At 45.3% G+C, this 22,587-nt stretch overlaps 2 protein-coding genes across 2 annotated transcripts in view; one reads left to right on the forward strand and one right to left on the reverse strand.

The window, feature by feature from the left end:
* The window catches only part of MRPL40 (mitochondrial ribosomal protein L40), a 27,120-nt gene extending 4,639 nt beyond the window's left edge, over positions 1 to 22,481 (reverse strand). The window contains exon 1 of the mRNA XM_011958686.1: positions 22,398 to 22,481. The gene's annotated coding sequence lies outside the window, so the exon portion shown is untranslated. The remainder of the gene's footprint in view (positions 1 to 22,397) is intronic.
* Positions 1 to 22,587, forward strand: part of LOC105523728 (protein HIRA) — a 102,402-nt gene continuing 79,815 nt past the window's right edge. Inside the window, exons 1-2 of the mRNA XM_011958685.1 lie at positions 1 to 50; positions 21,004 to 21,066. Coding sequence (XP_011814075.1) covers positions 14 to 50; positions 21,004 to 21,066 — 100 coding nt within the window. The 5' untranslated portion in view covers positions 1 to 13. The remainder of the gene's footprint in view (positions 51 to 21,003; positions 21,067 to 22,587) is intronic.

Here is a 22,587-nt window from a genome sequence, read left to right on the forward strand (position 1 = left end):
CGGCGGCCGAACAATGAAGCTCCTGAAGCCGACCTGGGTCAACCACAATGGTGAGTGCGCGCAGGGGTCGCGGGAGGCCGAGCCCGCAGTCGGGTCGGGGTCTGGTGTCGAGTTGGGGCGCGCGCAAGTCCTGCCTGCCTCGCCCCTGACGCCGGGTACCCGGTGCCCAAGCCAAAAAGCCGGCGGGAGCGGACTTTGTCCTCAGCGCGGGGAGGCTGGTGGGCCCCAGCACGTGCTCCGGGTTGACCGCAGCGAAGGCCATCTTCGCCCCTGGCTCTTGCTCTGAGTCTTCCGCTGCCCACCTGTGATCCTTGGAGGGGCCGCGGCCTGGCTCCCCGGAGCGGGCCTTGGTGCCGGCCAGTGCCTTCCAGTGGTCTGCATCGCCCGGGAAGTACTCAGATAGTCCTGAAGGTGAAACCGGGACGAAATCCCCCTTGTGGCCTTTCAATGGCAGGGTGAAGATCTGAAATCTGCAAGAGGGACTGTTACTGTCCCTCTGGATCTGGTGACAGTGCCCCCAGTTGGGGAATTGTCGTCCCTGAATAGGAGGGCTTGGGGGACCAGGGTCCCCGCCGAAGGATCCACGATTAATGCTGAGCTGGGACATCAGGGTGAACTAGGGTTGGGCACAGGTGTGTTCTAGGAGAGGGGCTTCCTTAGCTCTGTGGCAGTGGCCTCTAAGCATACCCTTGGGGAACAGACTCATCCGCCCCATATCTTGACCCTGATACAGAGAGGCTAGTGGTAATCAGTTTCGTCATAGTTCTGCCTTGTTGGCAGAACTGCTGCAAGAGTTGGTGTTTGCTCCCCAGGGAGATGAAAAAAAGCGCACCCCCTCCCCCACCCCACTCTGCTGACAGCACTGTAGCACAGAAATCAACCTAGGGAGACTCCTGCAGCCCAGGGCCTGATCCTGGCCTGTCTCTGACTCTTGACAGGCAAGAGTCACCCTGATCAGGTCACCCTGATGCTGTCTTGTTCCTCATTTCTACTTTGCAATGCGACTGGAGGGTGCTACCGTTTTCTTTAAGAGCCAGAAGAATAGATACTTTAACATGTGACTTTTTCGTTTTGAATTTGGTCCCGGAATGCTCTCTACTACCACAACTAAACTGAACTGATAATGTCTGTGTTCTCCTGCCACCTCTCTCCCTTTCCATCTTATGTGATGTCTTTCCCATTTTTCAGGGACTGGGTGAGGTCACATGTTTCTTTTGAAACGGTTCATCCTGAGTTACCCCAGTAGATGTGCTGTATCACTGTCTGTGTGTTTTGCCTTGCATGGAAGGTGTTGGGGGTACTTTCCATATGCCCCCAGGGTAGGGACTGCCTCAATCCCTTCTGTATGCCCTGCTGCATTGAGCAACCTCTTCCACATGATTGGTATGTGATAAATATTGGCTAAAACAGGTCAGAAAGGTGAGATTTTCATAATTTATCAAGATGAAGTTAGGTTTACAGTGCATGAAAGCAGAAGTCTTGAGTTTCAGTTTCATTTCTCCTCTTGATCTCCAAGAGCGTTTCCTGATGTGTACTGTGCAGATCTTTCCCTGGAGAACTGGACAAATGTTGTAATTATGAATTATGATGCTTGTGATTAGGAAAGGAAAAATGTTATTATGAACTAGTTTACTGTATGAAGGTCTGATGGAATTTTTATTTTAAAATGCTTTACCTAAATCAGTTTGTGTGAATAGCCTACCCTTCTCCAGCCTCTCCTCTACTGTCATGTAACTTGTTCCTTTTTGATAAGCTCCTTTGTAGGCCAAAAGTTTTATTCTATGTAAACATAAGTAAGTCAACATGCTTAAGTGATGAACTAGGTACAAATGAATAAGAGACTGCACTCAGATCAGCAGCCAAGTGCATCACCTGGCGGAGCAAGCACAACAGTGGCCCTTGTTGCTGAGGGCCTCTCTACAGCCCTAGAACAGAGCATGATAATATCTGTTCTAACCACTTCACAGTATGCTCGTGATACTCAGTTGGGAGCGTAGATACAAAAACGCTCCCCAAACTGTAAAGTAGTTTAGAAATCTGAGATAATAAGTAATAATAAAAAGAGGTTGGGCATGGTGGCTCACACCTGTAATCCCAGCACTTTGGGAAGCTGAGGTGGGCGGATCAAGAGGTCAAGAGATTGAGACCACCCTGGCCAACATGGTGAAACCCCATCTCTACTAAAAATACGAAAATTAGCTGAGTGTGGTGGTGCGCACCTGTAGTCCCAGCTACTCGGGAGGCTGAGGCAGGAGAATTGCTTGAACCCGAGAGGTAGAGATTGCAGTGAGCCAAGATTGCGCCACTGCACTCCAGCCTGGCAGAGCGAGACTCCATCTCAAAGGAAAAAAAAAGATATGGTGACTCTGGCAGGATGGGATTTAACTTCTTTTAAACTTGTTCTTTGTCAAATTTCCTTTCTTTTAAAATTTCATGGACTGTTCAGAAGGACTGTCAGAGGTAAATTACCACTGCCCTGGAAGAAATGATGCTGGTCTGAATCACTGCTGAGCAGGCCTTTAAAGACTATAGGAGTATTGGTGGCTGCTGGGAGCAGGGGCTGCTCAGCCAAAAGCCTAAGGGGTGGGTAGTGGCCAATAAAATTGTGCTTGCTTTTAGAAAGCACATCATTGCACTTTCTGGCTACCTCGTTCTGTATTCATGTCTCCTATCTCGTGAAGCACGAACATAACTTTTTTTTTAATAGAAATGGGATCTTACAATGTTGCCCAGACTCAAATGCCTGGATTCAAGGGATCTTCCTGCCTCAGCATCCTGAGTAGCTGGGACTATAGGCGTGAGCCACTGCACCCAGCATGAACATAGTTTTTCTGTTTTTCGAGAGTCTAAAGGGGAAAGTAGCAGAGAGCTCAACATTTTTCTCTAGTGTGGCAGGGAATCCATTCAAAGTAGAGAGGGCAGCTATAACAGGGAAAGAAGTATTTGTTGAAGTGTAGGTGTGCTATGGTCTTCATTTTCTTGGCTGATAATAGAGAAACCTCTAAGGGAGGGTTTCCCAACTTCAACAGGTTGACATTTTGGGCCATAAGACTGTGTGATTGTCATCTATGTTATGGAATGTTTCTAGTATCCTTGGCCTCTACTCACCAGGTGCCAGTAGCACTTCACAACCACCACCTAATTGTATCAACCAAAAATATCTCCAGTCATTGCCAATGTCCATTGGTAGCCAAAATCACCCCCAGTTGAGAAGCACAATAAGTTAATCTTGAAGTTGTCACATTGCAGTGAAATGAGCCTTGAATGTGGAATCAGACTGGGTTCAAAACTGCATCATTTACTAGCTATAAATTTTTGGACTTATAACTCTACTTCTGGGCCTTGGTAAAATAAAACTTATCTCTTCCATTTTATCCTGTGACCAAATACAAAAGATTGTTAAATTGAGATATATAATAATAGCTATCATTTATATAGAAGTTATGTGTGTCAGGTATTGTTCATACATACACATTTTACTTTGTGTTCTTGGATATAGTATTCTCTATATATTTTATTTTAGAATTGACCGAAATAAGCTTCATTTCTAAGTTAGATTAAGGTCAGAAAGTGAAAACAACTAGGTTTCTGGTTTTAAAGCTTGTAGAAATATGGAGTTTGTATGTTTAGAAAATCTCACTGAGATTCATGACTCTTCCCAACTCTGGGCCTTTGCTCCTGAGTTTTTTCTGGAATTCTCATGCTTGGGGAGACAGCTCTCATGCTCAGCTCTTTGGTGAAGCCCGTTCTAACCAAGAAGTCCAGGACTGAAAGAGCTCTTGTCCACCTTTGGCCTCTGGTACACACTTTGATGGCAGTGTTATGAAAAGGGATTTGGGAAATTTTCAAGAATAGGATAATTTCCCAGTAATCACATGACCTTATGGTGTGTGTTTTCTCCTGTCCTGCGACTGGATTATTTTTACCCCTACCTTGTGTCATTCTGAAAAGGATTTGAAGCTGTCCTACTGAGACCTCAGCATGAAAATTAAATAATTCAGCTTGAAGGGAAAATGTAGGCAGAATCGTATAATGATAAAGTCAGGAGTGGGTGGGTAAGATCCAACCTGCTGCCGGAGGGCACTGCAGACCTATGTCTGATAATTGTCAGGGAAAGGATCCTAATGGTGAGATTATATGATTGCAGTGGTTGAGAGATAAACTTGGCAGTTGCTCTAAATCAGTGATTCTACAAGGCAATGTCTAGAGACATTTATGGTTGTCACAACAGGGTTGAGCAGGGTAAGTGTTGCTGGTATCAAGTGGGTAGAGGAGAAATCTACTGTTAAACATCCTATAGCATGCAGGACAGCCCACACATGGAGAATTATCTAGCCCCAAATATCAGTAGTGCTAAGGGTGAGAAACCCCGTTCTGAATAAGTTATTTGCCCTTTGGTGTATTTGTCTTATAGTTCCGACTAAACTGTAAGTTTCTTGAGGACAAGAATTTTGTCTTCTGTTTTTGGAATCAGATATCCTACTCTGGAGTCTCTGTGCCCTGCTGCTTACTAGATATGTGACAAAAAGTTTTTCTATCTCTTTTCCTAATCTGTTCATGAAGTCAATAATTCTTACCTCACCTGCTCCATATGATAGCTCAGAAAATGCAGATTCTCTCAGCAGTTTCTCTCCTGACTTATGCCTGAAGACAGTAGGTTGATTTAGGAAAATAACCAGAGTACATCTGAAGAGTCAGAAGAAAACTGGGTGAGATTTTGCTGTGGATTTTTCACTAATTTATGCAACAAACATTGAACCTAGAAGGTAAGAGTTCTGTGGGGTCCAGGGGTAAATAAGGCTCTCTCTGAATGGAAAGCTGTGTGGAAGATAGATGAGAGAGACTGACATACAAACCATATTCTAGAATGCAGGGCAGGGGAAACAGGAGCTAGAGGAATAAGCATGATAGCCCAAGGAAGAAGGGCATTCCTCCAGCAGAGTCGGGTTTGTGGATGTGTCCTTGGACTGAACCTTGACGTGACTAGAATTGTGATGGCAGAGAAGGTGCTACAGCACATGAGACCATCAGGAGAAAAGGCCCAGAGGGTGAAAGCATTTAGGAAAAGACATAGAACATGTTAGGAGGGAGGCTAAACAGGGCAAGAGGGGGAATGGGGCTGGGAGGCAGAACCTTGCCAGCAGCTTGAACTTCCTTCTTGGGGTTGGGGGAGGAGAGCATTGAGGCTTCTGAGGAAGCTGGATAAAACACCCAGCCTGTGTCTTAGGAAGGCCCTGGAGGAGTTAGGAGTTTCCAGCCTTGGTGAGATGCTCAGGGAGACAGGGAGGTCACAGGTGATGGAGGTGAGAAATAGAGAGGCACTAAAGACAGGGTAAAGGTAGAATTAATGGGGCTTGGCCATATAGGCAGGTGACTGTAGATTTGGGCCACTCTGAGTTTATTTATTTATTTTATTTATTTATTTTGAGACAGAGTCTAGCTCTGTCACCCAGGCTGGAGTGCAGTGGCATGATCTCAGCTCACTGCAACTTCTGCCTCCTGGGTTCAAGTGATTCTCCTATCTCAGCCTCCCGAGTAGCTGGGATTACAGGCACATGCCACCACGCCTGGCTAATTTTTGTATTTTTAGTGTTTGGTATTTAGTATTTTTGTATTTTTAATACATATTTTTGCCATGTTGGTCTGGCTGGTCTCGAACTCCTGACCTCAGGTGATCCACCTGCCTTGGCCTCCCAAAGTACTAATATTACAGGTGTGAGCCACCGCGCCCAGCCACTCTCTGAATTTTTTTCTTTAATACGCTGGAGAAAGAGTATGGATGAAGGCTAGAAAATGGGGTTTTCTTAAACATTTGTTTTACTCTAAGAAGTGGTTGAAAAGCTATTTTCATTTCATGAGCAGAATCATAGTTACACAGCTGGGAGGGACTTCTGGGAAGGATCTGACCTTGACCACTGAAGCCAAGTAGGAGACCTGCTGCCGCTGTGCTGATCTTGGGTCCCGCTGGTGACCAGGAAGAGGATGCTCTGTGTCTGATTTGACCCCTCCCTTTCCCCAGAGGTTGCCAGCATGTTCTGTTCATCCGGGGTGTTTGCCTAGGGACTGCAGAGGTATCTAGCACATGAACCAGAGGTATGGAATGGGCCCTGGGGACCAAAAATTTATGCAAAGCACATTTTATCATCCTGCCAGAGTCAGCAACAACACCTGGAAGAGAGTGGGATTGTGAACAGTGTGCATATTGTCAAATAGCACAAAAGGAGTGTTGCAAATATTGTAGGGTTGCCTGCCTTGTTCCTTGTTAGCAGAACCCCGATTTTTTTGGTCTACCTTCTGCAGGCCAAGCTGCTGATAGCCCTAATCTGGTGTGTGGGTAAGTGCCAAAGATTTGTTGAGGAACAGCTGTGTAATGCCATTTCGGCCCTTGAGACTAGGAGGGGATGTCTGCTGGAACCCCCTAGGGAATTAGATAAGAGGAGATGCTTGAAAGGCCAGTCTCTTCTGCTGGACTTTACTAGGTCTGTGTGTAAAAGCCAGCTTTTGACCATGAGGATGGGGCCAACACTGATTACAGGAGAGGAAGACAGAGGGACATGTCTCTTTAAGTTGCTAAATTAATGCACCCTGAAGCTGACCTATCTCAGGACTTGTTATATATGATAGAGGATTACCCTTGAAATTCTCTGTGACTTGCAGCAGTACAGTTTGCAGATGGAAAGAGGCTGAGATGAGGTGACCCCCCACCCCCAAGATTCCTCTAGAAGTGATGGAGATGTGTTGAGAGTCACACTTAGACTCCAGCCCAAGCCCAGACTTACTCTTTCTAATTTGCTAAGCACTGGCCTTTGTGCTGAGGCTGGCCACTCTGTCCTGGAGAACTTCAAGCCCATTTCCTCCTCAGAAGGACAGCTTTCAGAAACCACGTGGTACAACATGGGACCAGGAGTCTGGTCCCTGGAGCTTGTCCTCTGACTGCTTCTGTAGCCATTCTGAGTGCCTTGGGGCTTCTAACCTGGTAGGTTTCTCCTGAAGTGTGCTTGATGAGCCTTCTCTGGCATTTGGTTTTCAAGAGTTCTCTGGTTGTGGGGTATCGAGAATGTTTTCAGTGAGAAGCCGAAGGGAGAGGTCTGTGCCCCAGCCTTGGACTTTGGGTCTTCCCCATTGGCCTGATTGGTCCAACTAGGTCACGTGCCCTCTCTTGTATCAGTCATCGTTGCCTACTGGCTTACATAAGGGACATAGTGGATATCTGAATAAAAATGGAGTTGTATTAGATACCTCCCCGGGGGAACATACGCTCCTGGAAGACAGACTTTGTCTTTGCTCATGCTCTTTTCCCAGGGCCAGGAATGGTACTTGGTACACACCATAGTAGTCACTCAGTAAATGTTGAAGGAGTGCCGAGTGCTGGAAGTTGGTGATGGAAAGTGGCTGATGGATGGGCAGCTAACAGTGTCTGTTGTGCTTGGCTGGTAGAGTTGATGTACTGCACATAAACTTCTTGTTCATCCTGACTGGCTCTTTCTGGTGGAATCTCCTGGGAAACACTCTGCCCAAGCCTTACCCAAGGAGTTCATTTACATGATTCTGTCTTCTGGAGCTTTCCATTTTAGGAAAGGAAGTGGATGAAACAGATAGCAAATGGTTTTAAAACACTCCTGGCAAGAAGAAAACCTATTTAGATTAACATTTTTTGCTCCTCAAAGCATTATCTGCCTCGATGCATTAAAAAACCTGGGGTAGGCCAATTCCCTGGGAGGCTACCCTGGCAAAAGCCGTTGTGGTGATGACCAGACAGAAGGGACAGGTCCAGGGATAGACCTACATTGGAGCAAACTCCAGGTCTGCTTCATTCTCTAACAGAAGGTCTCACATAGAAAAGACACTTGATAAATTCACTACTGTTTTAAGAACTGAAAATGTATGTGCATGTGTGCATGTGTGTGTGTGCGTGTGTGCGTGTGTGTGTGTGTGTGTGTGTTTTCAGCTCTTAAAACAGCAGTGAACCAAGCAACATGCCAGGCTCTTGAGGAGCAGCCTGTTATACATCCTGGCCAGTGAGACTGAGATGGGATCTGCTGGGGGTTTCCTGTGTAAGTGGAAAAGAGATGTGGGAGGGGAGCTTCCTGGTAAGACACAGCGGAATCACAAACAAGATCCTGTGAATTGGAGAAACAGCAGACTTAGAGATGAGGAATGATGAGGCAGAGGCCGGGGATAGACAGGTTTAAATGGGATGCTTTGGCAAAGCCTGAGTGAAAAGGTAGCATTTGAGCAAGGACCTTGTTGCACGAGTCAAATTCTGAGCTGGAGATTTTTGCATGCAGGATTGCTGGGGAGGGCTCTTGGGATCCACACCAATGAAGGAGGGTGGGAAGCAGGACCAGACAGAGGGAGAAGGCAAGCTGTGATGTAAGCACAGAGAAAGCCACAGCCAGCCCTGCTGGGAGTTCTGGCGCTGGGGAAGCCCTTTAGAGTTGTCCTGGATTGGGATGGGGGACCCAGGCCCTTTACTCCTGTGTCCACAGCCTGGATATAGGCTGTTTTGGGAAGGATACCTGACCCTGCCAAAGGAGTTCTTCCACTGAGGGCAGGTCTGACCTGGAGAAAGACTCTGCAGGGAGCTGTTGGGGGCTGCCAACACTCCACAGATAGCTATGGGAATGTGCTTTAGTCCCTGGAGGGTAGGGACCTGGGCATGATACCACAGCATTCACTGCAGGCCTGATGGAGATGAGGAAGGTGCCATCTTAGGGAAGACCATTCCAGGCAGAAAGAAAAGCTGGAACTTACCTGGAGGGTTTGAGCAGTAACACGGATGTCATTGTGGTTGGAGCAAGGCAACAGCTGTGAGAGAGGAGGCCAGAGAAAGAATACCAGACTGACTGGGAGAGCCTAGTAGGCTACTAGAAGGCCTTGATTCTCCCTGCAAGGGGAGTAGAGGACGACTGTGATCTGACGTGGGTTTTAGAGATCTTTCTGACTGCTACATGAAGACTAGATTCGTTGTCGGGGACCGGGGGAGAGAGGAGCCAGGAGACCAGTTTTAACGCTAACTACTGGTAGTAATCCAAGCAAGAGATGGTCTGGATCAGGTTGGTGATGGCTGTGATGGAGAGAAATGGTTGGAGCTGGTGGGGGAGACTCTGTGTGTGTGTATGTGTATGTAATACATTACATGTATATATGTGTTTATATGTGTGTTTTATATATTATGTATTTTTATATATTATATATTTTATGTGTATTATTATATATATATAAAACACATTCTTTTCAGGTATAATTTACATAATAAAATGTCCAGACCTTAAATGTATAATGTGTTGAATTTTGACAAATTAATGTACTTTGTAACCTGTTCCCTGATAAAGATAAGGAACATTTGCCTCTCTCCAGAAAGTTTGAGTTATAGGTATGTTGGGAAGGTAGTGTCAAATATGGGGTATGAGATAAGACAGAACAGGCCAGGCACGGTGACTCACACCTGTAATTCCAGTACTTAGAGAGGCTGAGGCAGGCAGGTCACTTGAGGTCAGGAGTTCGAGACCAGTCTGGCCAACATGGCAAAAACCCGTCTCTACTGAAAATACAAAACTTAGCCAAGTGTGGTGGTGTGTACCTGTAGTCCCAGCAACTTGGGAGGCTGAGGCAGGAGAATTGCTTGAAACCCGGAGCGGGAGGTTGCAGTGAGCCGAGGTCACATCGCCGCAAGACTCCATCTCATACACACACGCACACATACACAAAAGAGATAAGAGAGAACAGAAGGATGAGTTCCAGTCTAAGGGCAGAGTTGCTGCCTACTGAGCTCAGTATGACTGTGAAAGAAGTTAGGAAAAATTAGAAAATGCACAGAGGAAAACACATTGTTAAAACTTTTAATGTGGTCTTTCAGACCATTTGGAAAAAAACAACTGGGTGATTTTTTGATTTTAGAAGACACATTTAGTGTATGCACATTATACAAGTGTCTGAATTTTTTTTAAGACTTTAGCCAAATCCCCATCAGTCACCGTAGCAAATCCAGTGTCTTTGGTGTATGGCCTCCCTTACAGACCTTGCATTGTACAGATAACTGGCATAGCTAAAATGTTGCTGTGCTTTTTTTTTTTTTTTTTTTTTTTTTTTAATTGAGACGGAGTTTTGCTCTCGTTGCCCAGGCTGGAGTGCAATGGTGCGACCTCGGCTCACTGCAATCTCTGCCTCCAGGGTTTGAACAATTCTCCTGCCTCAGCCTTCCGATTAGCTGGGATTACAGGCACGAGCCACCATGCCCAACTAATTTTTTGTATTTTTAGTAGAGACAGGGTTTCACCATGTTGGCCAGGCTGGTCTTGAACTCCTGACCTCAGGTGATCCACCTGCCTTGGCCTCCCAAAGTGCTGGGATTACAGGCGTGAGCCACTGCGCCCAGCCTGCTGTGCATTTTTCACTTAAATAGTATTGTAGGTTTGTTGTCTTCTTAACTGTGGTTGTTGTTAAGCTGGCAGATTTTTCCCCCTGTGGAAATGTAGCTTTTAATTTTCTAATGGAAGTAGGTGGAAGGGACTAGATTTATAGGAGTACATTTTGCAGATAACTTTTTGTTGTTAAATTTAAGGGATATAAGTGCAATTTTGTTACATGGATTTGTTGCTTAGTGGTGAAGTCTGGGCTTTTAGTGCAACCATCACTTGAGTGATGTACATTGTACCCTTGCAGATAACTTTTTTTTAAGAGACAAGGGCTCAGGATGGAGTGCAGTGGCATGACTTTAGTTCATGGCAGCCTTGAGCTCATGGGCTCAAGTATTTCTCCTGTGCAGATAGTTTTTAGGGAATACCTCTGTTCCGCAAAATGAGAGGGGAAAGAAGTATAAATAAACAGAAATGCCTTTTACCAAAACTTTTTTTTTCTTTTTCTTTTTTTTTGAGATCATTTCTTTTTGTTGCCCAGGCTGGAGTGCAGTGACGTGATCACAGCTCACTGCAGCCTCAACCTCCTGGGCTAAATAGATCCTCCCGCCTCAACCTCCTGAGTAGCTGGGACTACAGGCTTGCACCACCACTCCTGGGTAATTTTTGTGTTTTGTTTTGAATTTGTAGATCTGAACCCCATCTACGGGGGGTTCACCATCTCTACAGATTCTCTCAAATTCCTCAGAGCAAGTGATCTGCCTGCCTTGGGCTCCCAAAGTGCTGGGATTACAGGAGTGAGCCACTGTGCCCAGTCTCAAAACTTTGTTGATCATATGTTGGCAGATGCTTCAGGAGAAGTGATTAAGGTCTCCTACATGATATACCTGTGACATTTTTCCACTTTAGTTTGTGGCGTGCGCACACACACACACACACACACACACACACACACAGTGGTTGTATGGTGCAACAGCTTCCTTCCTGTGCTGTTTTCAATCTCTTAGGCATCTGACACCTATGAGATGTCTTTGTGTTGTGCTTACTAAAGAAGATGGGGATAAATTTTTGTGGTCGAAAGTGGTAGAGATAACAGCAGCGGATGACTCTGTGAACCAGCCAAGGGTGTGCTTCCCACCTGCAGGCGGTTGGTGAAATCTGAGTCCCTACAGCAGGAGATCAGGAGCCTGCCTTCCAAAGATTGTTACACAGGTGATACTGAAGGTGTGTTTGAATGCAGTGCTTCTGTCATGAGCTTTCTCTAGCCATTCAACAGCAACAAGTATTTATTGTTGTGCCTGTTATGTGCCAAGCCACAGCTCTGGGTCCTGAGGATGAATTAGTGAATAAAACAGACAAAAGAGCTGATCTACTTACTGGAGTTTACATTCTAGTGGGCAGAGTAGACAGATACAATAAAGGAAATTAGTATGTAAGAAATTCTCGAGGAAACAAATAGATCAGGACTAAGGGGATTTGTTGTGCCATGTTGGGGAAGTAATCCTTTAAATCAGAGTTGTTAGGGTAGACCTCAGTGTGAGGGTGACATTGAGCAAAGACCTGAAGGAGGCAAGGAAGAGTCAGTACAAGGCCCAAGATAGGAGTGCACCTGGTACAGTCCAAGAAAAGAGTAGGACCAGTGATGGTGGGGGTTAGTAGGAGATGAGGTCAGAAAAGTTGTGGGGGTGGGTTGGCCATTGTGCAAGGATTGTTGGCCTCTCCTCTCAAGGTCTGGCCTTAACTGTGTTGGGGCAGACAGTGGGTAAAGCAGGTTTGGTGGAGAGATCAGACCATTATAGAGAAGATCAGGGTGAGGTGTCTAGAAGGCAGTCAGCCATAGGAGTTACTTGCATATAGGTCACATTAGTGTGTTTCGGTGATGAGTTTCTCCAGAGGGATTGCTGCTTATAGAGTGTGCATATTGTTACCTGCACATGAAAAGAATCATTTTTATTATGACCTAACCTCTGGTGTTTGGATATTTACCTCTACTGCCTTGTATGTTAGTACACACATGTATATATCGTTTTTTAAAAACAGGCCTTGTGTGTGTGTGTGTTTATTTCTTATCGAGATAATTATAGATTGACACCCAATTGTATGAAATACTGAGAAGGCACTTCTGGCCTTTGCCCGGTTTCTCCCAATGGTAACATTTTGCAAAACTGTAGTTGACATTGACATATGCTACCTATTTTTTTAAATTTATTTCCCCAGTTTTATTTGTACTTATTTGTACATGTGTATGTTTAATTCTATACAATTTTGTCACCTGTGCAGGTTCATGTATCTGCCACTGCAGTCGAGATGCTGAACAGTTCCAACAATTTTTATATATTTTTTATTTTTTTGAGACGGAGTCTCGCTCTGTTGCCCAGGCTAGAGTGCAGTGGCGTGATCTTGGCTCACTGCAAGCTCCGCCTCCCGGGTTCATGCCATTCTCCTGCCTCAGCCTCCCGAGTAGCTGGGGCTACAGGCACCTGCCACCACCATGCCCGGCTAATTCTTTTATGTATTTTTAGTAGAGACAGGGTTTCACCATGTTAGCCAGGATGGTGTTGATCTCCTGACCTCATCATCTGCCTGCCTCAGCCTCCCAAAGTGTTGGGATTACAGGCGTGAGCCACTGCACCCCGCCTACAATTTTTATAATTACACCCACCTCCCTCCTACACTCCTCCATTTTATTTATTTTTATTTTTGGTTTTGTTTGGTTTTTATTAGCATTTTAAAAATTGTGGTCAAATACACACAATATAAAATTTACTATCTTGATCATTTCTAAGTATGTAATTCAGTACTGTCACAATTCACATTATTGTGCAACCAATCTCTGGAACATTTTCATCTTGCAAACCTTTATACCAGTTAAGCAACAACTCCCTATTTTCCCCTCAACTCAGACCCTGGCAACCACCATTCTACTATGTGTTTCTATGAATTTGACTATTCGTAGATAGCTCATGTAAGTGGAATCCTACAATATTTGTCTTTTTTCACTTACCATAGTGTCTTTGAGGTTCATCCACATTGTAGTGTGCATCAGAACTACTTTCCTTTTTAAGGCTAAATAATATTCCATTGTATGGATATACCACATTTTGTTCATCCATTCATTGGTCAAGGGATACTTGGGTTGCTTCCACTTCTTTACTGTAGTGAATAGTGCTGCTATGAACATGGGTGTATAAATAGCTCTTCAAGACCCTTCTTTCTTTTGGTTATATACCCAGAAGTATAATTGCCAGATCACATGGTAATTATGTTTTTAACAAGGGTTACAATTTCTGTACACCCTCACCAACACTTCTTTCCTGAGGTTTTTTGTTAGTAGCCATCTTTTTTTTTTTTTTTCGAGACAGAGTCTCACTGTGTTGTCAGACTGGAGTGCAGTGGCGGGATCTTGGCTCACTATAACCTCCGCCTCCCAGGTTCAAGTGATTCTCCTGCCTCAGCCTCCCAAGTAGCTGGGACTACAGGCACACACCACCATGCCCAGCTAATTTTTTATTTTTAGTAGAGATGGGCTTTCACCATGTTGGCCAGGATGGTCTTGATCTCTTGACCTCTTGATCCGCCCACCTTAGCCTCCCCAAAGTGCTGAAATTACAAGCATGAGCCACCGCACCCAGCCATTAGTAGCCATCTGAATGGATGTGAGGTGATACGTAATTGGGGTTTTGACTTGCATTTTTCTACTGATTAGTGATGTTGACATCTTTTCATGTGCTTGTTGGTCATTTGTATATCTTTTTTTTTTTTTTTCCCCCGAGATAGAGTCTCATACTGTTGCCCAGGCTGGAGTGCATTGGCACGATCTCAGCTCACTGCAACCCCTGCGCCCTGGGTTCAAGCGATTCTCCTGCTTCAGCCTCCAGAGTAGCTGGGACTACAGGCACCCACCACCACGCTCGGCAAATTTTTGTAGTTTTAGAAGAGACAGGGTTTCACCATGTTGGCCAAGCTGGTCTTGAATTCCTTACCTCAGGTGGTCCACCCGCCTCAGCCGATCCACCTGCCTCAGCTTCCCAAAGTTCTGGGATTACAGACATGAGCCATCACACCCTGCCTCATTTATGTATCTTCTTTGGAGAAATGCCTGTTCAAGTTATTTGCCCAATTTTGAGTCATGTTGTTGAGAAGTTTTTGTTGTTGTTGAGTTTTAGGATTTCTCTATATATTCTGTACATTAATCCCTTATCAGATATGTAATTTGCAAATATTTCTCCAATTCTATGGGTTGCCTTTTTATTCTGTTGATATTTTCCTTTGATGCACAAAAATTTTAAATTTTGATAAAGTTCAGTTTATTTTTCTTTTATTGCCTGTGCCTTTGGTCTCATATCTAAGAAATTATTGCCAAATCCATGGTCAGATGCAGTGGTGCATGCCTGTAATCCTAGCACTTTGGGACGTCAAGGTAGCAGATCGCTTGAGCTCAGGAGTTTGAGACCAGTCTGGGCAACATGGTAAAACCCCATCTCTACAAGAAATAAAAAAATTAGCCAGGCGTGGTAGTGCACTCAGTCCCCAGCTACTCAGGGGACTGAGGTGGGAGGATTGCTTGAGCCTGGGAGGTCGAGGCTGCAGTAAGCCAAGATCATACCATTGCACTCCAACCTAGGTGACAGAATGAGGTGCTGTCTCAAAAAAACAAAAGAAAGAAAGAAAAAAGAAAAAATATTACTGCCAAATCCAATCTTGTGAAGCTTTTCCCCTGTGTTTCCTTCTAAGATATATATGCAGGTCTTTGATCCATTTTGGGTTAATTGTATATGGTACGAGATAGGGATCCAACTTCATTCTTTGGCATGTGCAGTTTTCACAGTACCATTTGTGAAGGAGACTGTTCTTTCCCCATTGAATGGTCTTGGCCCTTGTCAAAATCATTTGATCCTATACAGAAGGGCTTATTTCTGGGCTCTGTATTCTGTTGTTCTGGGTGTCTGTCTATGCCTGTACTTCACTGTTCTGATTACTGTAGCTTTGTAGTAAGTTTTGAAAGAAGGAAGTGTGAGATCCCCAACTTTGTACTTTTTGAAGATTCTTTTGACTGTTCAGGGTCCCTTAAGATTCCACGTGAATTTTGGGATGGATTTTTTTTTTTTATTTCTGCAGAAAGTGCCATTGGGATTTTCACAGGGATTGCATTAAACCTACAAATCACTTTTAGGAGTTTTGACTTTTTTTTTTTTTGAGACAGAGTTTCGCTCTTTGCCCAGGCTGGAGTGCAATGGCACAAACTCAGCTCACTGCAACCTCCACCTCCCAGGTTCAGGCAGTTCTCCTGCTTCAGCCTCCCAAGTCACTGGGATTACAAGCATGTGCCACCATGCCCGGCTAATTTTTGTATTTTTAGTAGAGATAGGGTTTCTCCATGTTGGTCAGGCTGGTCTTGAACTCCTGCCGTCATGTGATCTGCCCACCTCAGCCTCCCAAAGTGCTGGGATTACAGGCATGAGCCACTGCTCCCAGCCTAACATCTTAAAGTTATTAAATCTTCTAGTCCATGAGCACATACATACTGTTTTTTCACTTATTTGTGTCTTTGATTTCCTTCAGCAGTTTTTTATAGTTTCCAGTGTACAAGTCTTTCGCCTCCTTGGCTAAGTTTATTCCTACAAATTTTATTCATTTTGATTCTGTTGTAAATTGAATTGTTTTCTTAATTTCCCTTTCAGATTGTTCATTGTTGGTGTATAGAAATGCAGATGACTTTTGTTTGTTGATTTTGTATCTGCAACTTTGCTGAATTCATTTATTAGCACTAATAGTTTTTCTGCGGAATCTTTAGAGTTTTCTGCATTTAAGATTATGTTGTTTGCAGCTGGGCGGGGTGGCTCAAGCCTGTAATTCCGGTACTTTTTAGCTAGGCATGGTGGCGCACACCTATAGTCTCAGCTACTTGGGAGGCTGAGGCAGGAGAATCGCTTGAACTTGGGAGGCAGAGGTTGCAGTGAGCTGAGATGGTGCCGCTGCTCTCCAGCCTGGGTGACAGAGTGAGAATTTGTCTCAAAATAAATAAATATGTAAGTTTGTGTTGTTTGCACCCACCTTATATATATATATTTGTTTTGTTGAGACAGAGTCTTACTCTGTCACCCAGGCTGGAGTTCAGTGGTGTGCCATGTTGGCCAGGCTGGTCTCAAACTCCTGACCTCAAGTGATCTACCTGCCTCAGCCTCCCAAAGTGCTGGAATTACAGGCGTGAACCACCGTGACCAGCCCCACCTTATATTTTAGTATTGTTTTGTAACTGTTTCATTTAATAAATGTTTCAAACATTTTATTTTTAATTCTATATTTGTCAACATTGGTTAAAACCAAGTTCTACTGGGCAGTGCAGGAAAAGTGTTCCCAGGAGCAACATTCGCTGGGCAAAGGCCTCAACTTTCCCAAGTTTCATTCCAAAAGGACATATGCACATGTGTTCCAGTCAGCTCTACCCAATGAACTATCAGAGCATAAAAGCCCAGAGACTTTCTGGAGCCAAGCCGAAGGTCTGCTGAGAGGGAAGAGCCAGCAGCTCTCCATTATGCCCTCTCTGCTTTGCCTCTGGCCACCTCTCTCTGCTCAGAGTTTAAGTTCCCATGTTTAGTCCTCTTCTAGGAATCTTTCCCCTGGTGTGAAGGAGGGTACGATTCTACCCAAGCATGCCCTGTCATAATCCCAGCTTCCTTAACGTGTTCTTTATTCCCTGCCAGATGGAAAGCATTCGTGCTGCTCTTGTCAAATCAGCAAACCCCCAGACAGTAGACAGTGACTGACTATATTGGCTCTGTATTAGGTGTGCAGGGACAACATTCTAATCTGGGGTTGATCTAAGGATAGGTGATTGCTTGGTGTCTCTAGAGTCTAGGGTGTGTTAATTTGTCTTTCCTTTCTGTCTCTATTACAAAGAAAGTCCAGACACTGGAGGTAGTTGGGAACTCATCTTTGTCGTCATCGTGCTGTGCCGCAGGAAGAGTTTTCTAACTAGCTCGGCCAGAAGGTCCCTTTCCTCAGCTCCACCTCAAAGACCCCTTTAGAAGAGGTTCATTCCTGGCCCGGCGCGGTGGCTCACGCCTGTAATCCCAGCACTTTGAGAGGCCGAGGCGGGTGGATCATGAAGTCGGGAGATCGAGACCATCCTGGCTAACACGGTGAAACCCCTTCTCTACTAAAAATACAAAAAATTAGCCGGGCTTGGTGGCAGGCACGTGTAGTCCCAGCTACTCGGGAGGCTGAGGCAGGAGAATGGTGTGAACCCGGGAGGCTGAGTTTGCAGTGAGCCAAGATCGCACCACTGCACTCTAGACTGGACGACACAGTGAAACTCTGTCTCGAAAAAAAATAAAATAAAAAAGAAGAGGTTCATTCCCAATGATGGAATGTGAGTGACTGCCTTCCTTGGGATGGAAAGGTCTAGTGCTGTAAGGAGGTGGGGAGCCAGCACTGCGCTGGTGTCTGTGTAGGTCCCCTACCATATTTCATCTAATTTACTGCACAGCACTAAGAAAGGAAACATGGTGCCAACAAACCAGGCACGCCTTCCACCAAGGTGTGTCCTCATCATGTGAAATGGATGCATCTTAGAAGTAACGTGACACAGCATCTTAATCTGTCTCAGAAGGTGCTTGTAATGGTGAATGTGTCCTCCACATCTTTGCAGATTAAGAAATGGGTGTGGCCAGATGTGGTGGCTCACGCCTGTAATCCCAGCACTTTGGGAGGCTGAGGCAGGTGGATCACCTGAGGTCAGGAGTTCAAAACCAACCTGACCAACAACTACTAAAAATAAAAAAATACAAAATACAAAAATACAAAAATTAGCCAGACGTGGTGGCGTGCGACTGTAGTCCTAGCTACTCAGGAGGCTGAGGCAGGAGAATTGCTTGAACCCGGGAGGCAGAGGTTGAGGTGAGCCAAGATCGCACCACTGTGCCCCAGCCTAGGCAACAGAGCGAGACTCCATCTCAAAATAATAAAATAAAATAAAATAAAAAGTAAAATCTCAAGACTTTGCAGCTGGGTAAGTGGCAGGGCTGAAGATTCAGCCCATGATGTTTAATGCTAAAACCAAAACCTGTTGCCAGCCTCCATCCCTGCCTTCCTCTGGAGCCTTGAGGCCCCACCCCCATTTTCCACACTGCTATTGTGGAGCCTGAATGTGAATCTGACCTTGGACCCTTGACCCTGCCTTAAAAGTACCGTTAGAGAAATGTCTGAGCTCCTTACTGATGCTTGCTGAGCCCTGGCCATCTCTGTCTCCTTTTCTTTCTCATACCCTACCTGCACTCTGCTCTGCAGCAGCACGTCAGCCTATTTCTTGATTCCATGCTGTGCATTCCCTCAGCCTGAAATCCCTCTCCCTCACCCGATCTTCTGGCTAACTCTTACTCAACCTTTGGGACCCAATTCAGTTATTATATTTACAGGAAGCCCGAGGCTGAATGAGTCAGGTGGCTTTACTTGTGAAGTGTCCATCAGCGGACATCTTACTAGGGGAGTTTGTATGATTATATATCTTTACTTTCTCATTGCTTAGCTTAATGCCTGGCACATAGTAGAAATCTGCAAACAGAGGCTGAGTGAGAAAACATACAGTCGATGCTGTGAGTGGGCATGATCTAAAGCGCACAGGCTCTAATTGGTACCTGTGCAGCTGAGCCTGGCTCAGCTTATGTGTGCTCTTGGGTTGTCGGGGGCACCTTACCTTGCAGGTAAGGGTTTCTGATGTGCTTCTTGAGGGGACTGATATCATGCAATGTCTCACAGACTTACGGAACTGAAAAGCACTCCAAGGGGAGGGGAATGTTCCGCCCTGATTGCCTGTCAAGACCAAGGCTGTCAGCCAGAACATTTTTTGTTAAAATGACAAATGCCCAGCTAAAGTTGGCTTAAGCAGAAAAGCAAATGAATTGGAATTTTGGGTTATCTCTTATATGACAAACCCCTAAATTTGCTGGCTTAAAACAATAACAGTTTTATTATTTGCTCATAATTCTGCAGCTTGTCAGGACTCAGTAGGTCCAGCTCATCTTGGCTGTATGGAATCTGCTGGGATGGCTTGAATGGCTTGGGGATAGAACACCTCACCAGGCCTGTGTCTGTGGCCTTGATTCTCACTTGTCCGGGCTCTTTGATGCTCTACATGTGGCCAGTTTGGGCCTCTTCAAAACGTGGTGGTCTCAGGGTACTTGGACTTCGCACATGGTAACTAGATTTCTCCAGAGAGCCAAAGTTGAACTGCTAGACTCTTTAGGCCTACACCTGGAGCTGGAGCAACATTGCTTCTGTCATTTCCCTTTAGTTAAAACGGATCCCAGGTGTTTCAGATAAGGGATACTCAACCTGTACTACATAATGACCAGTAAGAAGGAAAGTGTATTTTCTTTCAAGTTCATGCTTGATTTGACTGCACGGCTACGGCTCTCCACAGCTGGGTGCTGCCTGGGTCCCATGCTGGCAGTGCCTTTTGGGCATCAGCATTTAGTTTTCAACACTTGCATGGGAGCCCTGGCAGGACTTCACAGTTCTCAGGCAGCCACTGCCTGCCCACACACCCCTGACCCCAGTACTTGCTGAGTGATTCTAGGGCTGGTGACTCTGGTACTGTGTCCACATTGCCTCCTCTTGGGTGACAGAGACAGAACATGTTCAATTCCACACACCCCTGACCCCAGTACTTGCTGAATGATTCTAGGGCTGGTGACTCTGGTACTGTGTCCACATTGCCTCCTCTTGGGTGACAGAGACAGAACATGTTCAATTAAGAGACTCTTGGCGGCAGCCCATCTATATCAGCAATTGCTGATACTCAGTTCATTGTCATGTATCTCCTTTGCCACTGAACAAATATTACTGCGCTACCATGCACTGGGTACTACGCCAGAGGGAGAAGATGTGATGAACTCAACAGCAACTGACATACTACTTGTAGCTCTTGTACCTTTGTCCTAGAAGCAGGGAGCTGGACAAATGCCCCCCAGGCGTGAGTCCCTTCTATGGTCTGCTGGGTTTCAAGCTCCTACAGTGCTTTTGCCAGTCTGATCCACCCACCCAGCCAGCCAGCTAGCTTCATGGGATCCTAGTGCAAGCCTCAGAACTAATAGCCACAGTCCTTTCTCCTGGAGGAATTGAACAGCTAATTTAACATAGAATACAAACTGTGAAGGAGGTTCAGCCAGAGGAGATGCTGAGATGGCAGACTGTATGTGAACTTCACAGCACAAACAAAAGAGGGCTGTTTGGAAGCAGAAGTATGACAAGCGAAGAAATGCTCCTTGGTTGCAGCCAGAAAAGACAAATAGTGCTCCTTCTGTCCAGGCTGCCAGTCAAGTGCAGATCTGCACAATAGGGAGATGTCTGGAGTTATAGCTGTGTGCCCTTTTCACTAAGTACCTGTGACTCATAACTTTAATCATGAACAGCTCGTAGCCTTTACAAACACACATCCCTGCAAGATGGCAGACAAATGCCCAGGCATCCTATGGGCTCAGCCATTCTCAGTGATGGAATGCTTCCTCCCACAGTTGGACTTTCAGCAGTCTAATGTTTGGAGAATCTTCTAGCAGTTTAGACTTTAACTGAATCTGTTGAGTTTGATACTCTTCAATGAATAAAAGCCAATTTAGATGTCGTATTTTTTTTTCTTTGTTTCCAGGCAAGCCAATTTTTTCAGTTGATATTCACCCTGACGGGACCAAGTTCGCAACTGGAGGACAAGGTATGTTTATGGAATAATGAAAGGGAAAATTTGGCAGTCCTGGCACCTTGCTCTTCTACTGCTGTCCATTTAACTGTAGAGGGAGTACTTGCTATTTTCCAGTACAGATGCAACGCTGTTTAAAATGTATAGTTATAATGTGTTATCTGAATGGATAAAATCAAAATCCTTTTATGGCTTTGGTGTGCTCTCTGTAAATATTTTGGCAGCAGGTTTATCATTCTAATTTCTGTTTATTGGGTTAATATTAAAATAAGTTTGTATCCCCAAGCTTGTTGAGCATCGAGGTGGCAGGTGGTGCTGTGGGCAAAGCCCAGCCCCAGAGGCAAGGGCTCTGTCAGTATTTTTCTTATCTGAGAAAAGGGAATGAGAGTAGTTTAAGCTTCTAAAGTAATCATGTAGTTATTAGGCCCATTTTCTCGTCAAAGGAATTCAGCTAGGTTAAGGAGAAAGTACACTGTGAGCAAGTAAGAAAGCCCACACCATTTGAAACTGTTATTGGTAGTATTGCCCTTCTGCTGCAGCCAGCATCTTTTGCAATGTTACATGGTTCCATTTGGAAAGACAGAGCTGTTCTTCATGCTAGGACACCAAGGTGTATATATAGTGACACAATGTAGCATTCCGCAGAGCCCAGCCCCCTGTCGTCTTCACCCCAGAACAGGGCCTCCCTCCAACCAGGCCTCCCCAGGCAGCACTTAGAGAGTGACTTTATGAGCTCTAGGTCCTCGGGCCAGGTGCTGCAGGGTGGGTTTCCAGCAGATGGTTCCACCCAGAGTCGAGGAGCTGGAAGGGAATGTAGGGAAGCTGTGGGCAGGGAAGCTTTTCTCTCCTTCCATGCTGTGGACTGTACCCTAGAGGAGGTACAGCACATGAGAGAGAACACATGGACTTAGCTGGAGGAATTAGAGGGTTTGCACCTGTACCCAGAAGACACACATTTTACCACGTTGGTCCAGCGGAGATGTTTGGAACTATTTTTACATATTGGCCAAGGGGCAGTTTCAAACGTGCTTTATGGTAATTTTGGCATGTTCATTGGATTTGGCCCCATTATAATAGGAAATTAAGTGAGGGGCTAAACTTTGTTAGATATCAGTGATGGAAAGCTTAGAAATCATTACTAAGGCCGGGCACGGTGGCTCACACCTGTAATTTCAGCACTTTGGGAGGCCTAGGCAGGCAGATCATCTGAGGTCAGGAGTTCAAATCAGCTTGGCCAACATGGTGAAACCCTGTCTCTACTAAAAATACAAAAATTAGCTGGGTATCATGGTGTTCACCTGTAATCCCAGCTACTCTGGAAGCTGAGGTAGGAGAATCACTTGAACCTGGGAGGCAGAGGTTGCAGTGAGCCGAGATCATGCCACTGCATTCCAGCCTGGGAGACAGAGCAAGACTCCATCTCAAAAAAAAAAAGAAAGAAAATAAATCATTACTAAAAGGCATGAGTATATTTTTCAGCCAAGCAATACATCACCTCGTGCACAGGAGCCCTGAATCCCCTCTTTTGGTTGGTCT

The sequence above is a fragment of the Colobus angolensis genome, unplaced genomic scaffold (genome assembly GCF_000951035.1).
Source record: "Colobus angolensis palliatus isolate OR3802 unplaced genomic scaffold, Cang.pa_1.0 Scaffold471, whole genome shotgun sequence".
In the NCBI taxonomy this organism is placed as follows: Eukaryota; Metazoa; Chordata; class Mammalia; order Primates; family Cercopithecidae; genus Colobus; species Colobus angolensis.